At 30.6% G+C, this 25,266-nt stretch overlaps 2 protein-coding genes across 5 annotated transcripts; both read left to right on the forward strand.

The window, feature by feature from the left end:
• Window positions 1-3,651: 3,651 nt before the first annotated feature.
• On the forward strand, window positions 3,652-17,532 carry LOC111280076 (putative acyl-activating enzyme 16, chloroplastic). 4 transcript variants are annotated; one of them, XM_022867228.2, is made up of 19 exons: window positions 3,664-4,060; window positions 5,627-5,818; window positions 6,069-6,183; window positions 7,119-7,206; window positions 7,824-8,035; window positions 9,108-9,226; window positions 9,694-9,843; window positions 10,052-10,119; window positions 11,060-11,165; window positions 11,337-11,495; window positions 11,890-11,943; window positions 12,027-12,107; window positions 13,112-13,249; window positions 14,267-14,426; window positions 15,075-15,154; window positions 15,257-15,402; window positions 15,948-16,005; window positions 16,092-16,180; window positions 17,095-17,532. In XM_022867228.2, exons 1-19 carry the CDS (start codon window positions 3,890-3,892, stop codon window positions 17,105-17,107), a joined length of 2,199 nt encoding a protein of 732 aa, XP_022722963.2. In that variant the 5' UTR covers window positions 3,664-3,889; the 3' UTR covers window positions 17,108-17,532. The 4 variants fall into 4 exon arrangements, with proteins under 4 accessions (XP_022722965.2, XP_022722963.2, XP_022722964.2 ...); XM_022867229.2 differs by having other exon boundaries at window positions 3,756-4,060; window positions 5,633-5,818; XM_022867230.2 differs by lacking the exon at window positions 17,095-17,532 and having other exon boundaries at window positions 3,652-4,060; window positions 16,092-16,331.
• Window positions 17,533-19,795: 2,263 nt separating this feature from the next.
• On the forward strand, window positions 19,796-23,881 carry LOC111279860 (selenium-binding protein 1-like). Its single transcript, XM_022866922.2, has 7 exons — window positions 19,796-19,983; window positions 20,726-20,921; window positions 21,631-21,858; window positions 21,996-22,227; window positions 22,379-22,486; window positions 22,599-22,871; window positions 23,386-23,881. The coding sequence occupies exons 1-7, from the start codon at window positions 19,872-19,874 to the stop codon at window positions 23,665-23,667; spliced, it is 1,431 nt and encodes a 476-aa protein (XP_022722657.2). The 5' UTR covers window positions 19,796-19,871; the 3' UTR covers window positions 23,668-23,881.
• The last annotated feature ends 1,385 nt before the right edge of the window (window positions 23,882-25,266 follow it).

Below are 25,266 nucleotides of genomic sequence, written 5' to 3' on the forward strand. Positions count from 1 at the left end.
TAGGTCCCATGAAGACACTTGGGCTTTGTTTGTTACAGATGATGAAAAGAGATGAGAATAAAAAATTTGTTAATTTAATTATTAAAATTTATTTTTTTATATTTTAAAATTTAATTATTAAATTAATAAATTTTTTTATCTTTTATCTCTTTCTACTCTCTTTGTCAAACAAAGCCTTATGGTTCATTTGGATTCAACCATGGCGTTTGGAGTTATTTTTTTTAAATTTGATAATTTATGTATTTTTATCATGTAAAATATTTATAATTTGTGTATTCGTATCATATTTTATATAAAAATTACGTGTCATAATTAATATTAATATGAAAATATAAAATATTTTTTAAAATTTTATTAAACTTATTTATAATTTTTACTAAAATTTTAAATTGTATTATTTTTAAATTTTAAATTTTTATTATTTTTATATTGTATTATTATATCATATTTAAAATTATTAGTTCTTCTTTTTTGTTCGGTAGCAATCGCACCATTAAGCCTTTTTGGATATCATGGGTTATGATGCAATTGGACTTTTCAAATGTCCTGGACCCATGATTTTGGGCTGGAGGGTATACGGTCCAATGAGTCATTGCAGTGCTTCCTGACCATAGTACCCTCAATGTACATTATTTGATTCCTTAAATATCTCTCAAGCTAAAATCTTTTATTTTTTATTTTGTTTTTTATATTTCATTTTTTAAATATATACTCAAAATTTTTATTAGTATTATTTCTTTAAATATTTTAATTTTAATATTTAAAAGCCTAATTATTATTTTCAAAATTTTAAATACATTAAAATATACATAAAAAATATTTTACTAATAGACTTTTAGATTAAAATAAAACATTAGTTATTTTTATATGAATATATGCATTATTATCTTTTTAAGAAAAAAACTACAATTTTAATATAAAAGTTATCATATAAAAATATTTTAATATTTTAATAATTTATTAATTTCATTTTATACAATTTTTAATCTAATTTTTTAATGATAATTTTTTTTCACTATACTTTACTTCATTGCCACCATTGCATTTGTAATCAAATAACTATCTTACCACTAATTTTAATTTAACCGCTATAGTAACTAATCTTATTATTATAATAATCAATTTTATTTTCATCGTTATTTTTAATTTCACTGAAATCAATCTTATCATCCATCAAAATAGACCTATATTAATATATATTGTTAGTTTTTGAGATAAAATTTAAGCACAAATTCTTTTGTATTTAAATTACATCTTTCTCTATATAAAAAAAAGTAATTGCTTTAACCTTTGACATAAGCTTAATATCTAAAAATGTGGTTCATAAAAAATGTGGTTATTAAATTAATGATAAGTAATGTCATAATAAATTGCACCATCATTGATGGTAAGCAAATTGACCATTTAAAAATTTTTTGTGATTTGTTGATGTCAACTACCTCAAATAATTGTTGGGCCAAAAAAAAAATTCCTCAAATAAAGATTTTGGATATATTTTCATTTTAATTTGATTAATCAAACTTTATTTTTCTAAATAAGTTTAAACACCTTTATTGATTTTTTTTTATAAAAAAATCATATTATCCTATTTTTCCATATTTAATTATATTATTTTAGGTAACATTTTTATAAATAAAAGATACAAATATTTTCCATATCAGCAAGACCAAACAAATAAAAAAGAATTTTAATTGAAATATTCTATTTTCATCATGGATTATTAAAATTGTATAAAAAATATAATAATATTTTAATTTTTGAATGATATTTTATTTTTAACATTAAATATCATAAAACTTTAATTTTATAAAAAATTTAAATTTAATATTAAACACATTAAATTAAATTTTTTAAAATTTTCATAAAAAAATCTAAATAATTTAATTCAGAGTAAGTAGTTGGTATTTGGCAGTGGGGGGTGAAAGTTGGTTTCTTAGGACCGGCACTTTAATGTTGGCATCAAAAGGCAAAGGTTTTAATGCCAACACTGTTGGTTAGGGCAACATACGAATGATATCATTAACTCATTTGTCTGAGATTCCCTCCATTACAACAGTGTTTATTGAACCTACCATGAATCACCTTTCCTTTTTACTATAAGAAGCCCATCAAAGGATTTGATCTCAAGCACAAGAAACAGATGTTGACTGTAGTGGAAGATATACAGGAAATTAATTGAAGAAGATACATATGTAGTCACTAATAATTAGATTTCATAATTTTAAATATTACATGATAAGATAATATAAAAAAAATACAAAAATGATGTGATTTAAAATTTTTAATAAAAATTATATATAAAATTAAAAAAGAATGAAAAAATATTTATAATTTTGTAATATTTTAATCTCATATTAGAAGAATATATGAATATAATATGATATATATGTAAAATTTTAAATCCAAAATTATGAGGCGTTTTTTGTGAGATAAAATCATGAGACTTTTGGATCAAAGTAGATAATAATTCATAAATTGGGTGTGGATCTCTATAAATGGTGTCAAAGTGATCATCAATTGACAAGAACTAAATGTTATATCGTGAAAGTCACTAAATACTGTATGGTAAAGAGTTTAAAATCTCAACGTCTAATATGATATATATGTAGAGATCTAAATTCAACTAAAATCTTAACATTTAGTATAATATATATATATATCTAAATCTAAATTTATGATGTACCTTTTATAAGATAAAATCGTGAGACCTTCTGGTTATAATAGATAATATCTTATAAGTTGAGTGTGAATCTTCATGTATTAACACGTTAACATAAATTATATTATAATATTTTTTATATTTTATAAATATTTAATATAAAATAAATATGATATAAAAATGATATAAATATTTTTAAAAAAATTAAATCGATTTATTGGGAGTAAAAAAAATCTAGAGTGCGAAGGAAACATTAATAAAATAGCAAAGAAAATCTAAACTTTTTTCTTTCTTATTGAAGTTAAGCATTAATAAAATAGTGCTAGAAATATCTTTATTATCTAATTAAAAAAGTTCCCAATTCTCACGCATTACTATTAAAAAATCAAGAATAATTTGTTTAATTTAAAGGTCTAAGTTCAACGTAAGTTGGATTTTGAATATATGTTCAAATTCGATTTAATTCATTTAAAAATTTTATTTTATTAATAAAATTTTATTTTTTAAAATATATTAAAATTAATAAAAATATAATATTTATATTATTTTAAATATTTTAACATATATAAAAATTTAAAATTTTTAAAATTTAACAGATCAGATAAATTTTTGTATAAAACTTTTAAATAATCAATCAAGCAGATTTGATTCAATCATAAACAGTTTTTCTATTGTTGTTTGTTTGTACTCAATGTCAACGGCGATAAGATTTTCTTTTAATTGTGTTTGTTTTTACATTGATACGAGGATTAATATACTTTTGTATAATATAAATTATTAAAATTTATATATTTATTTCATATTTTATATAAAAATTATTTATTATAATTTATATTAATTCAAAATATAAAATATATATTATTAATTATATATATTTATTCAATTTTATTAAATTTATACATAATTATTATTAAAATATTAAACAGTATTATTTTTATATATTATTTTCGTATCACGTTAATACCATATCCATATTTGACAGGTTTATTTGTACAACCAGTGTCGTTCCAGTACCTACGATAAATAAATTTTCCATTTTTTTTTTTAAAGGACTTCGGTTACTTCAAGATCCCATCTTTCGCTCCTGACAATAACCCCATTGCTTCTTTGCCTTCTTTCTCTCTCTGTTACTCTCTATGTTTGTTTTTTGTATGTGAAAATGCTGGAACTTCGATAAGTCCCATATAAGCAACTTCTTTTTCTTCTGGCTGTTCTTCTTGTGAGCAGAGAATGGCAACCATGTTGGTCTCCGCATCTTCTTTTGATAATTATAAATACTCTTATCAGTTTCTTTTCTCTCGTTCTAAATTGCACTGCTCCAAAACTTTGGCCACCAAGCTCCCTGGAGTCAGGTTCCGGGTCTCCCCAGGATCTAAATTTCGAGTTTTCTGTGAATCCAAGGTGATTCTCACATACCCTTTTTATAACTCCTTGAATTTTTTTACTGAATTATGATGGGATCATAACAGATGATAGGCTGTAATGGGTTCTTATCAGAATTGTGTAAAGATAAGGTTTTGGATGTCTTCAGTTCCTTCAATTTGGCCTTTTTTTTTTTATCAGTTCTGTTCTTCAATTCTGTAGCTTTTTTAAGCGTACGTTAGCTGTGGAGTTTTGGCTTTGAATGGACTTAATACTTCTGAGTTTAGATTAAAACCTTTGAATTTTGGTGAATAGGAAAAATTTTCAACAGTTTTAGAAAGTATAATAGTGTAAAGTTGAGAATTGAATTATTTAATGCCTACCCAAATGAAGTTAGTTGGGGTTTAATCAACCACCCAACTTCTCGTGGTCTTTTGTTTCAACCCAAGTTTTTTGTTATTTGACATTGTTTTTAGTTCTTTTTATTGAAAAAAAACAAAAAACAAATAGCAAAAGCATTAATCAGAGGAAGCCTAAGACAGTGTCAGCATATCACATGGTCCTTACCAACTATTTACTAGCAATTAAGGCTTCCTTTTATTGGTTTTCTTTTCTATTTATCTTTTACTTCTTCCTAAAATGTTGCTATAAAGTAAAGCAAATACTTAGAAAGCAAAACTGTAATTGATTAAAATGAATAAATGACAAAAATCAAACACTAATTCTACCATTAAGTGTTCTGTATAAGAACTAAAGAAAACTATCCAATACACCATTGGTGAACTCCACAAGTAGGTTTTGAGGGTTACCCCATGTCCATTAGGCTATAACTAAGGAAATTAACAAATTATTTAACATAATTACTAGATGGATGTGGTGTTTCTATAAAACTGCTTGTTGCGTTTAAAAACTCTGTTGTCTGTATATAGAATACTACTTATAAAGTAAAATCATGTATTTTGTTTCCACAATTTTCGTTTTTCACTTTTAATTCTTAAAAAAATTTTGTTTGCTTTTTGTATTCAAGTGCTTTTTACCTTTTTTTTTTTTCTTTTGGAAGCAAAAGCAACTACCAAAAGTAACTACCAAACAGTATCTTAAGATTTATAGTCACCACTTCTGTTGAAAAATAAGTTTTTCTTTTCCTTGTAAGTGTTACAATATTGATATTGCCATATTCCTAGTTCATAGGGGCATTACCTGCATTCCATTATAGATGGTTTAACCCTGTATTTCATTTTTATAGCAACACCATGTGGACCATGCCATTGCATTTACAATTCACTTGTAATCTGGATTGCCCATTTTTTTGTATCATTGCTGTCAATAGGCTTACTCCTTGTTGGCTTTATCTAGTTGAACTTTTACCCCTTGAAGCTACAATATTTTAAATTCCTTGTGGATCCCTGTATAATACTCTTATAGTTAGCCTGAGCTTGCTAGTCTTATTGCAATTATTTAAATGGATGTTAAAATACTTTTTCTCAAAGATTTTAAAATTTCTTTTCCTTGAAAAACTTTTTAGTTTTTGTATACATGTTCCAATGGAGCCAGAGGTATATTTTGGGGTCTTACCATCTATCCATGTTCTTTTTTATGTCCTAGATGCAGGAGTTGCAGATCAGAAGGTGTTCACCTTTACTAGAAAAAGAATCACTGTCAAGTAATGGTGCACTGGTCTCTGATGAATGGAAAGCAGTCCCTGATATTTGGAGGTCTTCAGCAGAAAAGTATTGTGATCAAGTAGCAGTGGTGGATCCATATCATGATCCACCTTCCACCATGACTTATAAACAGGTAAATTTTACCCCTATTCTTCTATTAGTTATTACAAAAACTAATTATACGTTGAAATAGAAAAAGAGAAGTGCATTGCATAATTTGTTAAAATAATATCTGAATACTTATTCCTTTCATAATTTGTTTTTATTGTATTATCTCAAATTTTATTAGTAGTTCAGAAACTGATGCTTCTTTTCCAGTTTTTAGCAAAACAAGTCATTATATCTTTTCAATAACCTTATTTTCAACTCCTTCCATACTGCAGCTAGAGCTGGAAATATTGGACTTTACTGAAGGTTTAAGGGTTATTGGACTAAAGCCAGAAGAAAAGCTTGCACTTTTTGCTGATAATTCATGCCGATGGCTTGTTGCAGATCAAGGTGTGTGTCATTTTGTAATTTGCCCTTGACTTGCTTAACTCCAATAGCTAAAAAATAGGGTTCCTTGGTTGTGTAATTTTGTTACCATATATTATACAATCATTTCATTGCTAGTTTAAAATACATTTATGATCTTGTTAAAGGGATTCAATATTTTCTGTTTTTCATAGTAAGACTCTGGCTTTAGATAGATTCCTTTATTTGCTTTTGAATCAGAGGTACTTAAATCTGTTTCTGTAGAACTGATAAAGGATGAAGATAGTATATTCTATATAAAAACAAGTGAGATTGGATTGGCACACAGATTGAGAGAAAAGTTGGTTAATGTGCTATTGAATATTAAGAGCCTAAAACATGTGCATTTTGAATTCAAGCAATAATTATGCAGGACTTTTAAAGCTCATGCAGCTGTGTTCGCATGCATTCTCTCTTACCTGGCCGTATATCTTCTATTTCATTTCTAGATGTTCCACTTCCAATGAATTCAATACCTATTGGTCCCCATGAATTTACACTATCTATTTTTGGAACCAGATGACTTATGCTTGAGCCTTATTGCAGCGTCAAATTCAGTTTTTTCTATTGAACTTGTTTCATACTGAAACACTAAGTTTATTAAGAGTTTTTTCCTGAACAACTTGGAATTTTTGTTATGAATTTTGTATGCTTTAGGTTATAACCATCAAAGGTGTTTGTCTGATTTTATGATCTTATTTTTTCTTGTGGGAGGTAAAAGATTTCCCTGTAGATAGCAGATCTATTCCGCTTTGAGTCTTGAAACTTCTATGTTTTTATTATGAAAGTAGTGTGACTATTCAATATTATATCTTTCAATTTGATATAATAGGACCTCTTTTATCTTTCACTCAGTTACAATCTTATTAGTATTGAATTTCTGAAATTTGAAAATAATTTCGCTGCTTACTTTGACCAAGGTATAATGGCAACGGGAGCAATTAATGTTGTCAGAGGGTCAAGATCAGCTTTGGAAGAGCTTTTACATATATACAATCATTCGGAAAGGTTTGGGGAAATAAGTGCTTTTGTAATATACTTCAATTTCTCTTAAAAAAAGAAAAATTGAAGTTTTATGTTTCAAGTGAACATCTCTTGTTCCCTTGTTATCCAAGCAAAAGATGTCCTAAAATCATGTGTTTTGCTTGAATTTGATATATATAAATATATATATATATATATATCCATAGATTTCATTGCAATTTCAACCTACATAGACTTGCTATCTGATGTTTATTGTGCACTTACAGTTTCAATTTGCTCTGTAGTTTACATCCGCATGTATGTGTCCTGGAGCCTTCCTCTTGTGGGATTTATCCTGACTGAACATTATTAATTCTGATGATTTGTAGTATTTTCAACTGTTAATTTGATATTCAAATATAATCTGCATATAATCATGACAAAAGATGTTTTCATAGGTAATGATTGTTGATAATCATTGCTTACAATGTATAACACACATATACTCATGCAAACTCATATGAATCTCATGTCTTCTGATCAGCTATAGTTCCTATTTGTGAAGTTGTAAATGCTTCTTCAGGTTTCTTTACCTGGACTATTTTGTCTTCATTGTGATTAGTATTACAGAAGTTGCTGATTTTATGTTATTATTGTGGCAGTGTTGGGCTTGTTGTCGACAATCCTGAATTTTTCAATCGTCTTGCTGGAACATTTTGTTCCAAGGCAACGATGAGATTTATTGTTCTACTTTGGGGGGAGAAATCATGCCTCGCCAGTGATGAAACACTGGATGTTCCTATATTCAGTTATAAAGAGATTATGGAGTTAGGAAGAAAAAGCCGTGTTGCTCTTATTGATTCTCATGATGCTAGTAAGTTGATTAACATGCTCAAATTTTGGATCATATATTTGACCTTTTCACTTCATTATCCTCGAGTTCATTACTTAATTATGTATTTTCATATTCTCTTCTGTGTTGTTTCGCTGTTTGGTTGCCCAAAGTGTAAATTGATAGAAACTAAGATCTTATCCGTCCAAATGGAGCTTTGGAATCAAAATTGTGTTGAAACTTTTTCATTTTGGGATTACCTGCAAATTTTGCATGCACAAATGATCAGTTTAATACAAGTTTTGACCTGTTGCTGGTTCTTACTTCATTGAAGGGCTTCTGATTTAAGAAGTGTTCGTTCCAACAAAGCCTTGATGTGTTGTTATTTATGGAATGGTCCTTGGTTGTGAAAGTAAATATCTATATGAATTTATGATAGCTTCTATGTGAAACATATAGTGATGAAATTGTAGTTAAATATTGGGCTAGCTAGCTCCTAAAATGATTTGAAGATAGGGATTCTCTTCTCCCAATATTCTACTTAATGTTATTTTAAAAGAAAATTATGTTTACTTTATTGATTAACACAATGTTGGGAAATTTTGTTTTGTTTTGTTTTTTTTTTTTTTAAATCTGGTTGGTGGTAAGCCCAATGCATTCAAGAATTTTCATTCACTGAGATGACAAAACCTGGAGCATTGAGCCCATGGATGGAGGGTGTTACACCTTTGTCTATTTATGTCCTCCATGTTCTTCATTCTTACTACCTTAAATTTCATCCAGGCCTAAATAGCCCACTTCGTATGGTTTTTTATATGTTACTTTTATTTAATCATGCACATCTTACTACTTGTCTAAAACATATAGTTTTACCGTTAGTCAACATTTTAAAGAGAAGTGTAATAGTGATTGTATTACTTATTTTGTGTTGAATACATGATAACTATAACATTTTAGAATGAATACAACTGTTTTAGCAAGGAAATTAAGAGTGTGCTTATTGGGGACAAGGACACTATCTTATGATTGGAACCTCATATCTTATGAACTTATCTGTCTGTAGAGTTCCCCTTTCCTTTGTAGAATTATAGCAGTTGGCTACATGTGATTTTAGGACAAGGTTACAAATATGAAGCCATCAGCTCAGATGATATTGCTACCCTTGTATATACAAGTGGAACCACTGGTAATCCAAAAGGAGTTATGCTCACACATAAGAATTTATTACACCAGGTAACTGCTTACTACTGATTACATACCTTTTAGGTATTTTAATTTTGGAAAGTTCCATAATGATTGAGTACTAAGCCATTTTTGTCTCATCTGAAGTAATATGCTGGATATAAGGGATGAATTAGCGAATACAGCAAAATTGTTAGTAGCGATGTATCTGTGAAATTGTTTTCTGGGCAAAGTTTTTGCTTTTGTCAGTGGGTTAATAAAGTTTCAATTTTTGTAACTTGTGTCATTCTTGTTTTACGTCCGGTTTATTCCAAACCTAGGCTGACCAAAATTTATCCAGGGACTTTGAAGTTCAGGTTGTTTGAAATCTAGAGTAGGACATGTTGCCAAAGCTGTGTATTTGTGGCTTATCTTTCGGTATAGAACATTCAACTATTTCATTTCTGATCATTGAAAGCAACATCTTGCTTAATTTAATCTGCTGTATAGTATTATTTCCTGTCTGAATTATTTTCCAGGTAGGAAATTTGTGGGATACTGTACCTGCTGAAGCTGGGGATAGATTTCTAAGCATCCTTCCTACTTGGCATGCATATGAGCGAGCTTGTGAGTATTTCATATTTACTCATGGAATTGAGCAAGTATACACAAGTGTGAGAAATTTGAAGGTATTATTTGTTGGTTATATATGATTATAGGTTCTCTTTGAAGCATGAAAGTTCTTTAAATTATCGTAAATGAATGGGAAGTTACAAAACAGTTTTACTTATCCACTACCATGTTCTACTTTGTTTACATAATGATTCTCCCCATGGCATGGTTATTAGTTTATTACTTATTTATATCTTGATTACATATTTTGGTTTTGCCTTGTAGGATGATTTGAGACATTATCAGCCACAATACCTGATTTCTGTACCTTTAGTCTATGAGACACTCTATAGGTATGTCCTTTACTCAGGATTTCTACAATATTAATTAATCATCTCCAGAAAAGTTTTTTGGGATACATTACTATGCAAACAATCATTGATTATTATATTTGTCACTGCAATTTTAGGATGACTGGTTTCTCTTAAACTCACTTAAGAAAAGAAAATGCTAATAGTAAGTGTTGCATCCATATGTGCTATAATTTCATGTGTTCCATCAGTTTTCAGTCTTGTAGTATATCTGATGAATATGATAAACTATATCATGGTATATTCATCTTGTGTAAAAAAATTTCCCTGCATTTTTTAAAGTTATAAAATCATATTTAAATTTTCTCGTTATACAGTCTGACGAGGAAACCTATTTCAGAGAAGTAATCTCTTGATCAGAGCTTAGATTGTACTCGAAATCTTTTATATAAAATTTCCTTGATACTTTTTTGCACATATTCTTGTGGCATTGAGACGTGATAGCTCATAAACTTTTAAAAAGTTTGTTGAAGTACGATGTAAAAGGAGTCAATGTTATAGCACTCAGTTAAACAATATAATAATTTTTTTTTTCTAAAGATTGTTGGAACATACAAGTCTCTACTTTATGAAAAAATTGTTTTGATTCAGGTTGAAACTGATAAGAACTACATAGGAATGGCATCTTGATAATCATTTTCTTAGATATGAGAGTTGTGTTTGTAATTCTAGGTTCCAGCTGCATCATGCATTTAGTTTATTAAATACTAACTTACTCCATTGAATCAAAATAAATTTGTTTTATGATTAATTTTCGTCTCTCTCTCTCTCTCTGTCATCATGTTTGTTGGACTGACTTTCATGTCTAAACTATCAGACTTAAATGATAATTATGCAGCCATGATAAGTCTCCAGTTCAACTTATTGTGTAGGGAAACTAGATTCTAAATGCAGCCCTTAAATTTTTTGAATTACCTTGCAGTGGGATTCAAAAACAGCTTTCTACAAGCTCCACTGCTCGTAAATTAATAGCACTTTCATTCATAAGGGTCAGCTTGGCATATATGGAGTTGAAGAGAATTTACGAGGTGGCGACACTGAGCAAGTCTTGTTCATGTTTTCAAGCCTTCTACTATTTTATGAAACTAAAGTTGAATTGTGCAGATTCCTTGTTTATGCTTTATGTTCGTCCAATAATGTTCTTTAATTAGTTACTTGTTTCTACTTTTTTTTTTCTTTTGCTTTTATTCGATTAACAGGGACTATACCTAACAAGGAATCAGAAGCAACCTTCATATCTTGTATCCATGTTAGATTGGTTATGGGCAAGAATTATTGCTACAATATTGTGGCCATTGCATGTGTTAGCAAAGAAGCTTGTCTATGAAAAAATTCACTCTGCTATTGGAATATCAAAGGTTTGATCTATTTGCCATATAAACTTGTTATTGAATATTTCTTCTTTAAGATATTCAAGTTATCTCTATTTATCAAATGTTAAGTATTTAGGTTAAATGGCATATTAGTCATTTGAACTACTTAATGTTCAAATATAAATACATAGTAGACTACCACGTAGGTAGACGCTATTTTTTCTCCATTAACATCAACCAATAAGAATCTGTATGTATTGTAATAAAAAAATAAGAAAAGGGAAAAAGGAAAAAAAAAAAAAAAGAAGAGTAACCCATATTGTTGTTTGTTCATATGTGCAAAGTTAATGGTTGCTATGTGCTTCTTATTTTTCTGTGTACAATATTTATAGTATATTTGTTCTGGGTTTTATTGATTGTTTTCTTAATCATCCTCCAGGCTGGCATAAGTGGGGGTGGAAGTTTGCCTATGCATATTGACAAGTTTTTTGAGGTTAGTTGCTAGTATGTTCTTAGTATTTGAATCAAAAGGTTAGTAGTCATTAACTCTTACTTTATGGAGTCATGTACATGCAGGCAATTGGTGTGAAAGTACAGAATGGATATGGTTTAACAGAATCATCACCTGTCATTGCAGCACGAAGACCTTACTGTAATGTACGTCACCTCTAGCTTTTTCTGGTGTATTTTTTTTTTATACTACTCTCTTTCTTCCATGTCACCTGTGATAGTGCATGCAGTTTCTCATAACCAATGTGAATAAATTCTCATAAGAGAATTAGTAGTTGCATAATGGCAATCTACTTTTCTAAATCCAAGACATTGCGAAAGAAATGTGTTTTAGATCAATTGTGCGGGTACTATCTTTTTTCCTTTTCTTGCTAAGTTCCTTATTAAGATCAAAGGAAAAGGATGTCCCTAGGTGCTTTGGGATTAAAGTCTTAGTTGAGTGGTCTCGACTTTTCTTCTTCTTTTTTTTTTTTTTTGGGTACAGTGGATTTTGATAACCCCAAGTTCTTGCAGGATCTGGGGCTTGAACCCCAGACTTGCTGGAATCCTTTTTTATGTTGAAAAGAATGGTGACACATTTTCCTCATGTAATCATCAAAATTGGTGATTGCACAACTTCAGATGTTTGAGAATTCTTTATGTCCCTGAATGAAAATGCAAGGTACTAAATTTGTACACACCATATTACACAACAAAGAATTTCATCCGATTGATTTTCTTGAAATAGAATAAAACCTGGATTTTCTAGGTGCAACCACTTAAACTATACCAAACAATAACTATCTAGTCCTTGGTAAAACCTTGTTAAACACATACTTACTAAATTGTCTAGTTGCATTAACTTACTAATCTGTGTCATTATGTTAATCTTTTTACATGTTAAATGTATCTTAATGGGTTCAACTGTAACTTTTTCCAAAATTTTAATTTTTTTAGTTTATCTATGTAAACCTTCTGCATATTATGCACTAATTTTCTATATTAAGTTGAACAACCATTTTGATCATAAACTCTTCTTACCACCTTTTGTTTTTGAGGTTGTCTTCATATCATCTAGTGTTGGTCATGTACTTTTCTTTTTGTCTAAATTGTGTCTATCTCTAGAAAGAGTGTTCCATCATATGACAATCTCTCATATTTGAATTTTGAAGGTTCTTGGTTCAGTTGGGCATCCAATTCAGCACACAGAATTCAAAATCGTAGATGCTGAAACTGATGAAATTCTCCCACCTGGCTCCACAGGCATTGTGAAGGTTAGGGGGCCACAAGTGATGAAAGGTTACTATAAGGTAATACTAAAGTGAAATATGTTCAAGAGTTTAACCAATGAAAGCATAGTATCTGTGATAAATGTAGGCAAATGTTCATATATTATGCAGTTTTTACAACATTCCTCTTGAGTTAGTATTATAATCTTTGTTATTTTTTATTTTATAAAGTGAAGGAAAGATAAAATCGAAAAATTTAGGCATTAGCCACAAGTGATTAATGATTGAAATAAATATGGGGTCAATTACAGATTTAGTATTCAAACCATGACCAAATGTTTGATTTAGTATCTAAAGTTTAAAAATTCGCAATTTGATACTCAAACTTTGCTTCATTTAGTAGTTTGCACCTAAGACTAACTCCATTAGTCCAAAAGGTTATGTGGCATAAAACAGGCAATAGGAATGCACCACATGTCTAACTCCTATTTGCTGTTTTTTGCCATGACACTCATTTGACTAACGAAGTTAGCAAGGTGTACAATCTGCTTAACAGAATGAAAGTTGGAGTATTTAACTGTGAATTTATTTTCTTCAAGTACCAAATTGACAAGTTTATTATAGTTCTGATACTAAATGTGTAATTGACTTATAAAGATGTTATAAAATTGGTCTTGCGTACAGCAAATCTTTTGTGTCATAAGTTATGCTTTTGGAATTTGGATGACTCAACCAAGAAACTGAACCTAATCAGTTTTAACTTTAGACTATTTCAGGATTGTGTTTAAGGATTCAAAACCGGTAATTAAAAAGTCAATATATTTGCTGTTCTTGGTTGTGTAGAAAATGAAAAACCTGAATGAAGCCAAGTAAATAATAACACATAATCTATATTTTGCATATAACAAACACCAATATTGTTTCATTGAACAGATGTTGTCAGATTAAGAATTAAAAAATTATGTGAGTATACAACTGTTAATCTTCTAGGATTTCCTATTTCCAATTAGAAGTTTCATTGTTTGTCACTGTCATATTACGTGCATATGAGTTATTGTGGCATCTCAGATGATGTACTTTGCTTGTTCTTTGTATTAGAATCCACTGGCTACAAAGCATGCCCTAGATGAAGATGGTTGGCTAAACACTGGAGATATAGGTTGGATTGCTCCTCATCATTCGGTAGGGCGAAGTCATCGATGTGGAGGTGTGATAGTTATTGAAGGACGTGCCAAGGACACCATTGTTCTTTCTTCTGGTATAAAGCCTACTTAACTCGTGTAACCTTGCAAGTGCAATCTTTTTACAAGCAATTTAAAACAATCATCTCCTTGTGGTTCTGATTTGATCATTTGGGTCCTTTATGCATATTGTTTTATGTCAGTTCAGTTAGAGTATTGAATGTTTTAGATTTTAACTATCCACCGTATATCTGTATGCACTCTTCTCTCACTTTTTAGTATGAGACCATTTTATTTCTTTGCTGTATGCTTGTAGATTTCTAGTTATAATTTTGGCAAAGTTATCTTCCACAATTTAACTACTTAGGGCCTCAATTTCATACTCAATTTATGCTTTTAATATGATTATAATAATATAAATCTCTTCTTAGAATTTGGCATTTTTTTCAATATCCATCAAACCTGATAAGAGTTACCTAGGCTCAGTTCATGTGTTTGGACAAGGGGGTTTTTAGCGGAGATTATCAGTTTGAGAGATAGTGCTCTCTCCTTCTCTTCCTAGTTGGGAAAAAACTTATGTGATAGCACATTGCCAGTGGAAGTTTACTAAGTTGAACTCTGATGCTGCAATCCTGCCTTGAAGTCTTTCTTTTTCTTAACTCTGTTAAACACTCATTTGACATACTTTCCTTTATTAACTAAATGGATTTCTTTGGAGAAAATAGGTGAAAATGTTGAACCTTTGGAGATTGAAGAAGCTGCCATGAGGAGTAGTCTTATTCAACAAATTGTTGTCATTGGCCAGGCAAGTTGGACACCTTTCTTTCCACAAAGTTGCTTGTGGATTTTACACGTAGTTTCTTTCTTTATTTACATGTATCATTGTTTATCGACATATTCTGTACAGGATCAACGACGCCTTGCAGCTATCATTGTCCCAAACAAAGATGAGGTGCTCCAGGCTGCAAAAAATTCCTCTATCGTAGATGCAGATGCCGTAGATCTTGGCAGGGACAAAATGACAAGCCTGTTATATGAAGAATTGAAGAAGAGGTAATACTTCCAAATTCAGTTATTTGAATTATTTTAGTTCGGATTTAAGGCCTTCAACGGGTGTCATTTCCTCCTCTCTCTTTGCTTTCTTCCTGTTGCAGTACTTAAGACAGGGAGGGACAGAATTTTTGGTTTTGAGGAAATATGGATCAACAGTTAATAGGTTTAATGTGCTATGAACCCTGCAGAGATATAGATTCCATTATTAATAATGCAACTTGCCCTCTCAGAAAAATTGCCTGCAAGTTCCTTAACTCTCCAGGAGTAGACTCATTTTTTTATGCAAAACATGTCAAAAAAATTAGACATAGTTTTCCTGCTTGTTTCATGTCATTGGATTTGTTTCTGAACCCTTCAAATTTTTTCCAGTTTTATTTAGGGATTTTTTTTCTCAATAGATAGCTACAGTAGTATCTGCATATATGTTGCCAGCACTCCTATTTTCCAAAAATAGTGATGAAATGTATCTTGTTATTAGGAGATGTTTACAGTCCACAGCCGATTTTGTGCAAGGCTGTTGTCTGACTTGATTCTCTTTTGCACAGGACCTCGGAGTGTTTGTTTCAAATTGGACCTATCCTTATTGTGGATGAACCGTTTACGGTAAGACTTTCATGCCGGCAATGCAGGATCAACAATTCCGCATAAATTATGTTAGACTTAAGTATATGCGCAAAATTTTTTTGCAGATTGATGGTGGCTTAATGACCCCAACCATGAAAATCCGAAGAGACAGAGTTGTAGCTCAATACAAGGAGGAAATAGCCAATCTCTACAAGTAAATTCCCTTTGACAAATATGATTATAACTTAATTGTATACTTGAAGACTATAATATGAACCTAATTATGTAAGTTACACCAATAATTTTGTAACTTTATGAAATTGTATATTCTTCAAATTTTAAGTATTTGGCTTTTCTTGTTTTCATGCATTTTATCTTTGTTTTTATTTGGTAATGGAGGATTGCATATTATGCATACAAAATAGTTTCAAATAGCAAAGGAAATATCAGGATGAAATGAGAATTGGGTTACTTGGGTGCCCAAATGGGACAAATTAATGGTGGAAGACTATTCTGAAACTAATTCTTTGAGTAATGAAACAAAGCATGGAATGCATTGCATCAATCATTGATTTTTTTTTTTTGAAACAGTATCAATCAATGAATGAAATGTTTGGATTTTTCAAATAAAAATTTATTAACTCGATTCCATTTAAGCCTGATGAATACACATGGGCAGCATTGTTAAGTGTTTGTAATTAAGCATTATGGAAATGCCAAAATGGCTATTAGGTTTGCTGACCATCTACTGAGCTTGAAACCTAAAGAACCTTCAACATTTATTCTGTTATCTAAGATTTATGTTAGTTCCAGTTTGTGGGAACATGCTTCAAAAGCAAAGCACATGCTGGAAACTTTGAAAGTCAGAAAGGAACTGGGTTATAGCTCCATTGATTTTGGCAAAGCAAGCCAAAGGAAACATCTCATCCCATGAAGGATGAGAATTTTGGTTTGCTTAAGGAGTTAAATGATACGAGAGTTAATGAAGTAAATGAAAATGTTGTTATTGTTGATAGAAATGAGTAATGTAAAAAGATTTAAAACTATAATTTTACTTTTTTGTTTTTAACCTTTCAATATAGTTCGATTTCAGAATTATGAGATAAAAGGCTTAGTTTATTGTTGAAGGAGTTGGATGTAGAGACGAGAAGAAGAGGTTGATGTTCCTGATAGCTGCTGTGTTTTGCATAACATGGAACAGCAAGAGGAGGGCCAATTATTTTGGCATAGTGAGAGATTGGCTGTGGCTTATGGGCTTCTGAAATTTGTTCCAGGAACTGTTATTTGGACAGTGAAGAATCTTCCTGTATGTGGAGACCGTCATGCTGTCTTAAAATTCATTAGTCACATTGTCAAGGGAGAAATTATTGTCATATATGCCAAAAGATGTCACCATTTTAAAGATAGGAAGTGTTCATGCAATGATTTTTTGGTGAATTTATGATTTTTTTTTTTTGGGTTCCCTCGTTTAACTGTCTATTAAAGTCATAGAGATTGGTAAAAATTAATTCGATTTTAATTATCGATTCGATAAATTTAAATTTAAATATGATCAATTTGATTGGATATAACATAAATTTATATTATTAGTAAATTATTTTTTAATTATTTAACGTTGATATTTTAATTTTTATATAATTTAATTATATTTATTAAATTTTATATTTATTTTTAAAAAATTAGTCAAATCTAAAATATCAATTCATAAATCTAAATTTAAATACGATCGATTTGATTTGATATAACATAATTTTATATTATTAATAAATTATTTTTAAATAATTTAATGATGATATTTTAATTTTTATATAACTTAATTATATTTATTAAATTTTAAAAATTAATAAATTGAATATAAATAATAATTAAACCCTAATGGTATGAACGTTAAATCAAATTGATCTAAATCCAATCTAATCTAAATTTGAAAATGATTAGATTTTTTTTAATCCAATGCTCTAATCCGAAATATAATGCAATTGTTGTGTTGTGATTAAGGGTATAAATGATACATTAGTATTCGTAAGTTACTCGGATTCGATTCGAATAAAACTCGAATTCGATTCGATTATTATCGAGTCGAGCTCGAGTTCGAGTAGCTTGACTCATCGATCAAGTCGAATTCGAATATTCTTATACTCAGTTCGATTAGCTCGCGAGCCTAATCGAGCTTTTATATTTAAAATTTTTTTATTATTTTAATTAATAAAATATCTCGAATTCGAGCTCAACTTCGAACACAAATAATCAAACTCTTGTCAAGTATAAGAATTGAGTTTATTTTTACATATTTTTAAACTTAATCGAGCGAGTTCGAGTAGCTTAAATTCGATCATAAATCGAGTTCAAAATACGTATCGAACCGTGAATCGAAAGTCGAATTCGAATTTAAATTTTTCATTATATCGATTCGATTTGACTCGTTTACGCATCTAATCGTAACTTTACGGAGATAAAAAGACAAATTTATTGGTATAAAATAATGGATATAAATAATTATGATGGTACAATTTAAAAAAAAAAAAAGGATAAATGAATTGAATCATAGAAAAGTCGACAATGCAAAATTTTCAAACTGTCCAATCTTTGGAAGATAGCATTTCAACTTTTCCATGGACAATATCATGGAAAAATCAACAAGGCAAAAATTTCCTTTAATATGATAAGATTTTTTTTTTTTTTGGTGGACTTGGCACTATCTATAGTGCTAAATGCAATCATTGTTATACTTATTCATCTAATTTACATTTTTTTAGTTTTTTTGTTAATATTTATTTAAAAAATATTAATATAAAAATTGAAGTCATAATTAAGTATTATTATTATATGTAAATTTTAGATCATAAATAAAAAATTAATGAATTAAATTATCAACCAATAAATTAATATATAATTAGATAAATCAATAAAATTAAATTAAAATTACATATGATGGAATTTAAACTTGAAACCTCAAAGTAATTTTTAATTTAGTTTTTCTTTCCACAAGGTAATTATATGGATGATGTTGCTTACTCACCACTATACCTTGTTCAATATCTTCAAAAAATTCATTACTAAATTTCATTTGTTTAATTTCATACGGATTTCATTTTTTTTTCTCAAATGGATAAGGTTTTATTATTAAATTTTTTCTTAAAATTTATTAAATAATAGTTAAAATTTTAAATATTAATTATAATTAAATTAAAAATATTAATTTTTTAAAAAAACGTGCTTTGAAAATTTTAAAAGTCAAACTTTACAAATTTTATTTTAAAAAATTTTATAATTTTATTAAAAATATAATAAAATTAAAAAAAATTGACTAAAAAATAATAAAATATAAATAAATTAAAAAAATAATATTTTAAAAACCACAAAAACAAATCAAATCATAACTTACAATAGAAAAAAAAATTACAAATATTAAATACTAAATTATATTTTTTCTAATCCAAAATGCTTAACCTAATTATAGACTAATATTTTAATCGTCATTCTCGTCAAATCAAATCAAATCACGTGACAGTTCAATCCGATATGCCACGTGTACCAACGGGTCCCACTTCTGCCTCAGCTAAAGATTCCATAGAACAAACAAAACTGCCGCAATTTACGAAACACACCCGACAGGTGTCAATCTGAACACTGTCAGATGAGATAATGCTGACACGGATGTGGAAAATCGGAAATCTCTATACATCGCACCTAGACATGTTGCATGGAGACAAAACTCATAGCCATATTCAGAAAAAAAAAAAAAGAAAAAAAAGATACTCGATGTAACGTAATTTCCACTTTACCCAGTTTTATCACCATAAATTACAGAGATTTCCTATGTATCAGTGAGTTTCTGTTGGAAAAGCTTTTTATAAAATAAGTTTGGTATTGAAAGAAAATAGAAGAAAAAGAGAGATTTTGCCATGGCTACAGAAACTGAGTGTTGCAAGACTTCAGGACCAGGGTATGGTTCTCCATTGGAAGCCATGTCTGGTCCTAGAGAAGCTCTTATTTATGTTACTTGTGTTTATACTGGTACTTTACTTTCCTTATTTCTTTTTTTTTTTTCTTTTTCTGGGTGTGATTTTTACTATATGTTATTTGCAAGAAACGTTTATGTGCAATTTTTCTGGGAAGTTTGAATAATTTTTTGATTTGATCCATGTGTTCCTAGAATTATAGATTGTTATGTGTTCATTACTAGTTATAAAAAATTTTAGAAAAAGTTGTGTGGGTGGGTTTCTTTCTACTTTTAACAATTAAGGAAAGTAGACTTTTTTCATACTTTTTTTTTACATCTTTCCATTTTATTTTTCTACTTATAGCTAGAAATTTTTGGTCATTTTAAGACAAGGAATTTCTAAGTTCTTCCGCTTTTGATTTCTTCTAAAGAAATTTTAACCATAATTTTATTGTTTAGGGCCTCACTTTCCAACAAAAATTTTCCTCACATAACAAATTTAGTCGCAATTTGATTGAGTGAGATCTTTAAAAGTTATTTGATTATCCCAAGCCTCTACTGGAATGTGAATTTTTATGCTGCCTGACATGTTAGCAGGCTTTGACCTCTGTTTTGCATCCACAAGGAACTGGTTAATTGTCATCACTCTGCTTTGTTTCATCATTCATCTCAAATAAAAGTACATTTGATCCTTTTCTTGAAGCAAAACTTGCCGGGTTATTTAATTACTTGTGTTCATCTTTGTGGTTATTTTGGGCTGGTTTTCTTAGTTTTGAAGTTGTAAAACGAGTTTTGAATGGTTCAGTATCTATGCAGGAACTGGAAGAGAGAAGCCTGATTACCTTGCAACAGTTGATGTTGATCCAAATTCACCTACTTATTCTAAAATTATAAACAGGCTACCTGTGCCATATTTTGGTGATGAACTACACCACTCAGGATGGAATGCATGCAGCTCTTGTCATGGAGATCCATCTGCAGATCGACGATTTCTGATCCTGCCTTCATTGATGTAAGAGACTGTATTTTTTTACTTAATTCTGGATTTTCATTTCCCTTTCGGCTGTAATAAATAGCATTATTGTGGTGAACTGAAGCAAGCGGAGAGGAGAGAAGAAATCAATGTAGCAAAAAAGTACTGCAAATACAATTGAAAAGGCTACCATTTAAATTTCAGCATAATATGTCTAAAATTAATTGGTTGGAGCCTGGACCAATACAAACTGCTGAAGGTTACTGATTGTGTTTACCATTTTCCATTTCTTCCAAGTAGTCAGTTTTGTTTCTACATATATCCTGAAGGTGATGGGTATTTCTACCCATGTTAGATGCATTCTCATACCTCTTTGTGAGATTTGAATGCTTGACTCAAATTTTCTTCAAGATTTCTTCTTTGGTTGCATGTGTCACGGGCTGAGACTCGTGTGTGCGGGTCGTGACACATGCCTCTGCGTACTGATCATATACTATTCACTGCAGTATAGGATATTATATGTCTCTCACCTCAGACTGTCAGACATGTCTCTATCAAACTGAATAAATGAATTATGATGTCTATTTCTTACATCATCTATCTTTTATAACGATAAACAATGTGCTTTCAATTGTAGCATTAGCTATTGAGATAGTAGAATTTTTATTATACAGACATAATTTAACTGTTCCACTTCCACGATGTTAAGGTACCGAAATTTCATTATATAGTATTCTGCTTCTTTCAGATCTGGTCGTATCTATGTGGTTGACACAAAGAAGAATCCCAAGGCTCCCTCATTGCATAAAGTGGTGCAGCCTGAGGATATCGTTAAGAAGACAGGCCTAGCATATCCGCACACATCTCACTGCCTAGCCTCTGGAGATATAATGGTGTCATGTCTCGGGGACAAAGATGGAAATGCTGAAGGAAATGGATTTCTTCTCCTTGATTCTGAATTTAATGTGAAAGGAAGGTAATGCCAAAAACCCAAAAAAAAAAAAGGAAAATGATTGTGAATGATAGAAATGATTGCTAGCTGTGGTTTTTGGTTTATGATATAAGCTTTGAAACAATCAGATTCAACCTATTAACTACTATTGTGTTCTTCAGGTGGGAGAAACCAGGGCATAGTCCGCTGTTTGGCTATGACTTTTGGTACCAACCTCTACATAAAACAATGATCAGCTCATCATGGGGTGCTCCTGCAGCCTTCACCAAAGGTTTCAACCTTCAGCATGTCACAGATGGTCTGTATGGGAGACATCTGTATGTGTATAGCTGGCCTGATGGTGAATTGAAACAAACATTGGATCTCGGTGACACTGGTCTCATACCATTAGAGGTGTATTACATGTTAACATTATGAACATGTTATTATGTTTTAAGACTAGATTTTGCTTAAAGATAATATGTAGTTCTGTTTCATTTTCATTGTTATAATGATACAGTGAGATCCTGGATTCACTGCATATAATTTTGTCATTTCTATGCAGATAAGATTCCTGCATGATCCCTCTAAAGATACAGGGTATGTTGGGTGTGCGTTGACAAGTAACATGGTGCGGTTTTTCAAAACCCAAGATGGATCATGGAGCCATGAGGTGTGCGCATAAATAACTTTTTATTGTTTTTGTATTGTTATTGTTTATGGTTTTTGCAAGTCTTTGCATTCCACAAGCCTAATAATATGAATATCCTAATCAACTTCTACAGGTGGCAATCTCAGTGAAATCATTGAAGGTGCAAAACTGGATTCTTCCTGAAATGCCTGGACTTATAACCGACTTTCTAATCTCTCTTGATGATCGTTTTCTGTATTTTGTCAACTGGCTTCATGGAGATGTCCGACAATATAATATTGAGGACCCTAAATATCCAGTCTTGGCTGGCCAAGTGTCGGTTGGAGGACTGATTCAAAATGGAAGCCCTATACTGGCAGTGACAGAAGATGGTAAAACGTGGCAATCCAATGTTCCTGAGATCCAGGTCGGTTCTGATATTCATGTTAGTTATAAACTAGAAGTTTGAGTAGTAGTTAAGAAAAAGGCAAAATGACGTATGACCTCATCAGGGCTACACCTCCTAATTTTAAACATAACATGATAACACAACACGAAAGAAGACACAAATTATCAGGTTTAATCAGGGCATAATGATAGGTTTGATAGATTCTTAACATTGTTTTAGAAGTTAGAAAACAAGATTGTCTATCCCCACATTGAATAAACAAAAACAAGAAATAGGCCAGGAGATGCATGGAGAGGGGGGGGGGGGGGGGTTGAGGTTCAATCTGGTTCTTTTTGGCCTGATTGCTACGGCTACTGACTTATCATTTGATGCTCAGGCTACCTAGACAAACAGCCTGGTTTGACACTTGACAGGCTGCTGTGCTCGCTAATTCTTAGGAATGGTATCACATCAGCCAATTAACCATATTCACTACAAAAACCCCTTCTTTTAACTTAATTGTTAGGTGGTAAACTTCTTATCTTCTTTATAGGGACACCGTCTCAGAGGGGGACCCCAGATGATCCAATTGAGCTTAGATGGGAAGAGGCTATATGTAACGAACTCACTGTTCAGCACATGGGATCGCCAATTCTATCCTGATCTTGTGGAGAAGGGTTCCCACATGTTACAAATTGATGTTGACACTGAGAAAGGTGGTCTTAAAATAAACCCGAACTTTTTTGTTGACTTTGGAGCTGAACCTGATGGCCCTTCTCTGGCTCATGAGATGAGATATCCAGGTGGTGACTGCACTTCAGATATTTGGATTTAAGCACCCTGAACCAATTTAGCAGTGAAGAATCATCCTTTATTGTAGTAGGACAAAAAAAAAAAAAAAATCAATGCAATTCCAGTTACAATGTGTTGAGGCAGGATCATCTGGAAAGATATAATGTATGAATAAACTGTAGATCAGCATGTCTATGTAAAATTATAACCAGCTGAAAGTAGTCAATAAAGAGTCCAAATTGCATTGTCTGAGCTAATTCTCTTTTTAAGCTTTTAGGTATTGGAAGATTGTTTTTAAAACAGAATTATAGTAGTATCATTTTAAAATCTGATATATAATAGCCAGTTACATATAAATATGACAGATTCCATAGGTAGACTCTTGAAAGAACAAGGTACCTGTTGCAGGAATCCTAATTGACAGAATTGTCAGACTCTTGAAGAAACTGCTTATGGCTTCTTGAGCCTGAAGAAAACAGATAATAACAGAATATGACTCCAATTGAAAACACAATAACAGACCCCACCACCAACCATAAAATGCTGTCTCTAGGAATGAACCATCTTCCGATCATAGCAATTCCGTTGCCCGTGAAGGAAAATGAGATCTCTATCAGAGGAGGAACATAATTCTCTTCTGATGAATTACTTCTTTGCTGACCTTCAACTTTCTTCAAACCAACCCAATTTTGATACGAAATGTGGATGCAATAAAACGAAAGAAATAATACCCCCCAAAAAAAATTAAGTTCCCTTTTTCAAAGTCTTGGTCATTGCTCTCGCAAACTGCAGTAAGATGAGCTGCCACGAACAATAAATGGTGCCAACAGAGGTTGGCAAATGATTTTTTCCATTTCCGGACAATTAGAGATGATGAAGAAGCAGGAAGGTACTGATAGAAAAGCCACCAGCAATGTTAAATGGCATGGTAGGGAAAGCTGACAGATGAGGGCAAACCATGACTAAAAGCAAGGAAAGCTCTGTTGCGTGGAGAGTTGGTCATGGTTTTGTCATCTTTGGTATAGAAAATGAACAATTAATCCGATGGAAAGAATTGAGAAAAATGAAGATGATGGGGCTTTGTTTGCTTCAAATTGAGGTAAGTTCATTTCTCGGATGACTTCATTTACTAGCATTTTCAGTCAACGGGAAGGTATGAGCAAGTTAGATCAAGATTAGGACCACTTGACATGTGACAGCTGCGATGGTCATTTTTAAAGGCAGTGAGTCAGTGAATTCAACTATATTGGCTTGGTTTTTTTCCTTTGATTTCATTTATTTTTTTTTCCATTGTCCATCGATATTTTCAAAGCAGGGCCCCACTGATTTAATGAACTTTTTTGGTGCGGTTCCTAATCATACTAACAGCCCAAAAAAAAAAAAAAAAAATTAATGTGAATACTAGTAACGATCTTGACAGTGTAATTTCCAGATGGATGTACTAAATTTTCAAAAATCATTTTTTCCATTGCATTTTTTTCTTTGACTTTCCTGGCTGTCAAAGGTTTCTCTGAAACATCTTCGTTAATTTTTTTTTAATTTCTTTTTTAAAGTAAATTCTAAGAAAAACAAAAGACAAGACCTAAGTGAATGAAAATTGTCTATCAATGATCTCTTTAATTTTTAAAATAATATAAATTAT

The sequence above is a fragment of the Durio zibethinus genome, chromosome 27, assembly GCF_047325235.1.
Source record: "Durio zibethinus cultivar Kanyao isolate XHJ-2024 chromosome 27, ASM4732523v1, whole genome shotgun sequence".
Taxonomy (NCBI): Eukaryota; Viridiplantae; Streptophyta; class Magnoliopsida; order Malvales; family Malvaceae; genus Durio; species Durio zibethinus.

What these genes read in the sequence shown, in the direction of transcription:
- LOC111280076 (XM_022867228.2), top strand. Translation starts at nt 3,890, where the DNA reads ATGGCAACCATGTTGGTCTCCGCATCTTCTTTTGATAATTATAAATAC. An exon ending in CCACCATGACTTATAAACAG is followed by an intron (nt 5,819 to 6,068) that starts GTAAATTTTACC and finishes TCCATACTGCAG; the next exon opens with CTAGAGCTGGAAATATTGGA. An exon ending in TTGTGGATGAACCGTTTACG is followed by an intron (nt 16,006 to 16,091) that starts GTAAGACTTTCA and finishes ATTTTTTTGCAG; the next exon opens with ATTGATGGTGGCTTAATGAC.
- LOC111279860 (XM_022866922.2), top strand. Translation starts at nt 19,872, where the DNA reads ATGGCTACAGAAACTGAGTGTTGCAAGACTTCAGGACCAGGGTATGGT. An exon ending in TGTTACTTGTGTTTATACTG is followed by an intron (nt 19,984 to 20,725) that starts GTACTTTACTTT and finishes GTATCTATGCAG; the next exon opens with GAACTGGAAGAGAGAAGCCT. An exon ending in CTGATCCTGCCTTCATTGAT is followed by an intron (nt 20,922 to 21,630) that starts GTAAGAGACTGT and finishes TGCTTCTTTCAG; the next exon opens with ATCTGGTCGTATCTATGTGG.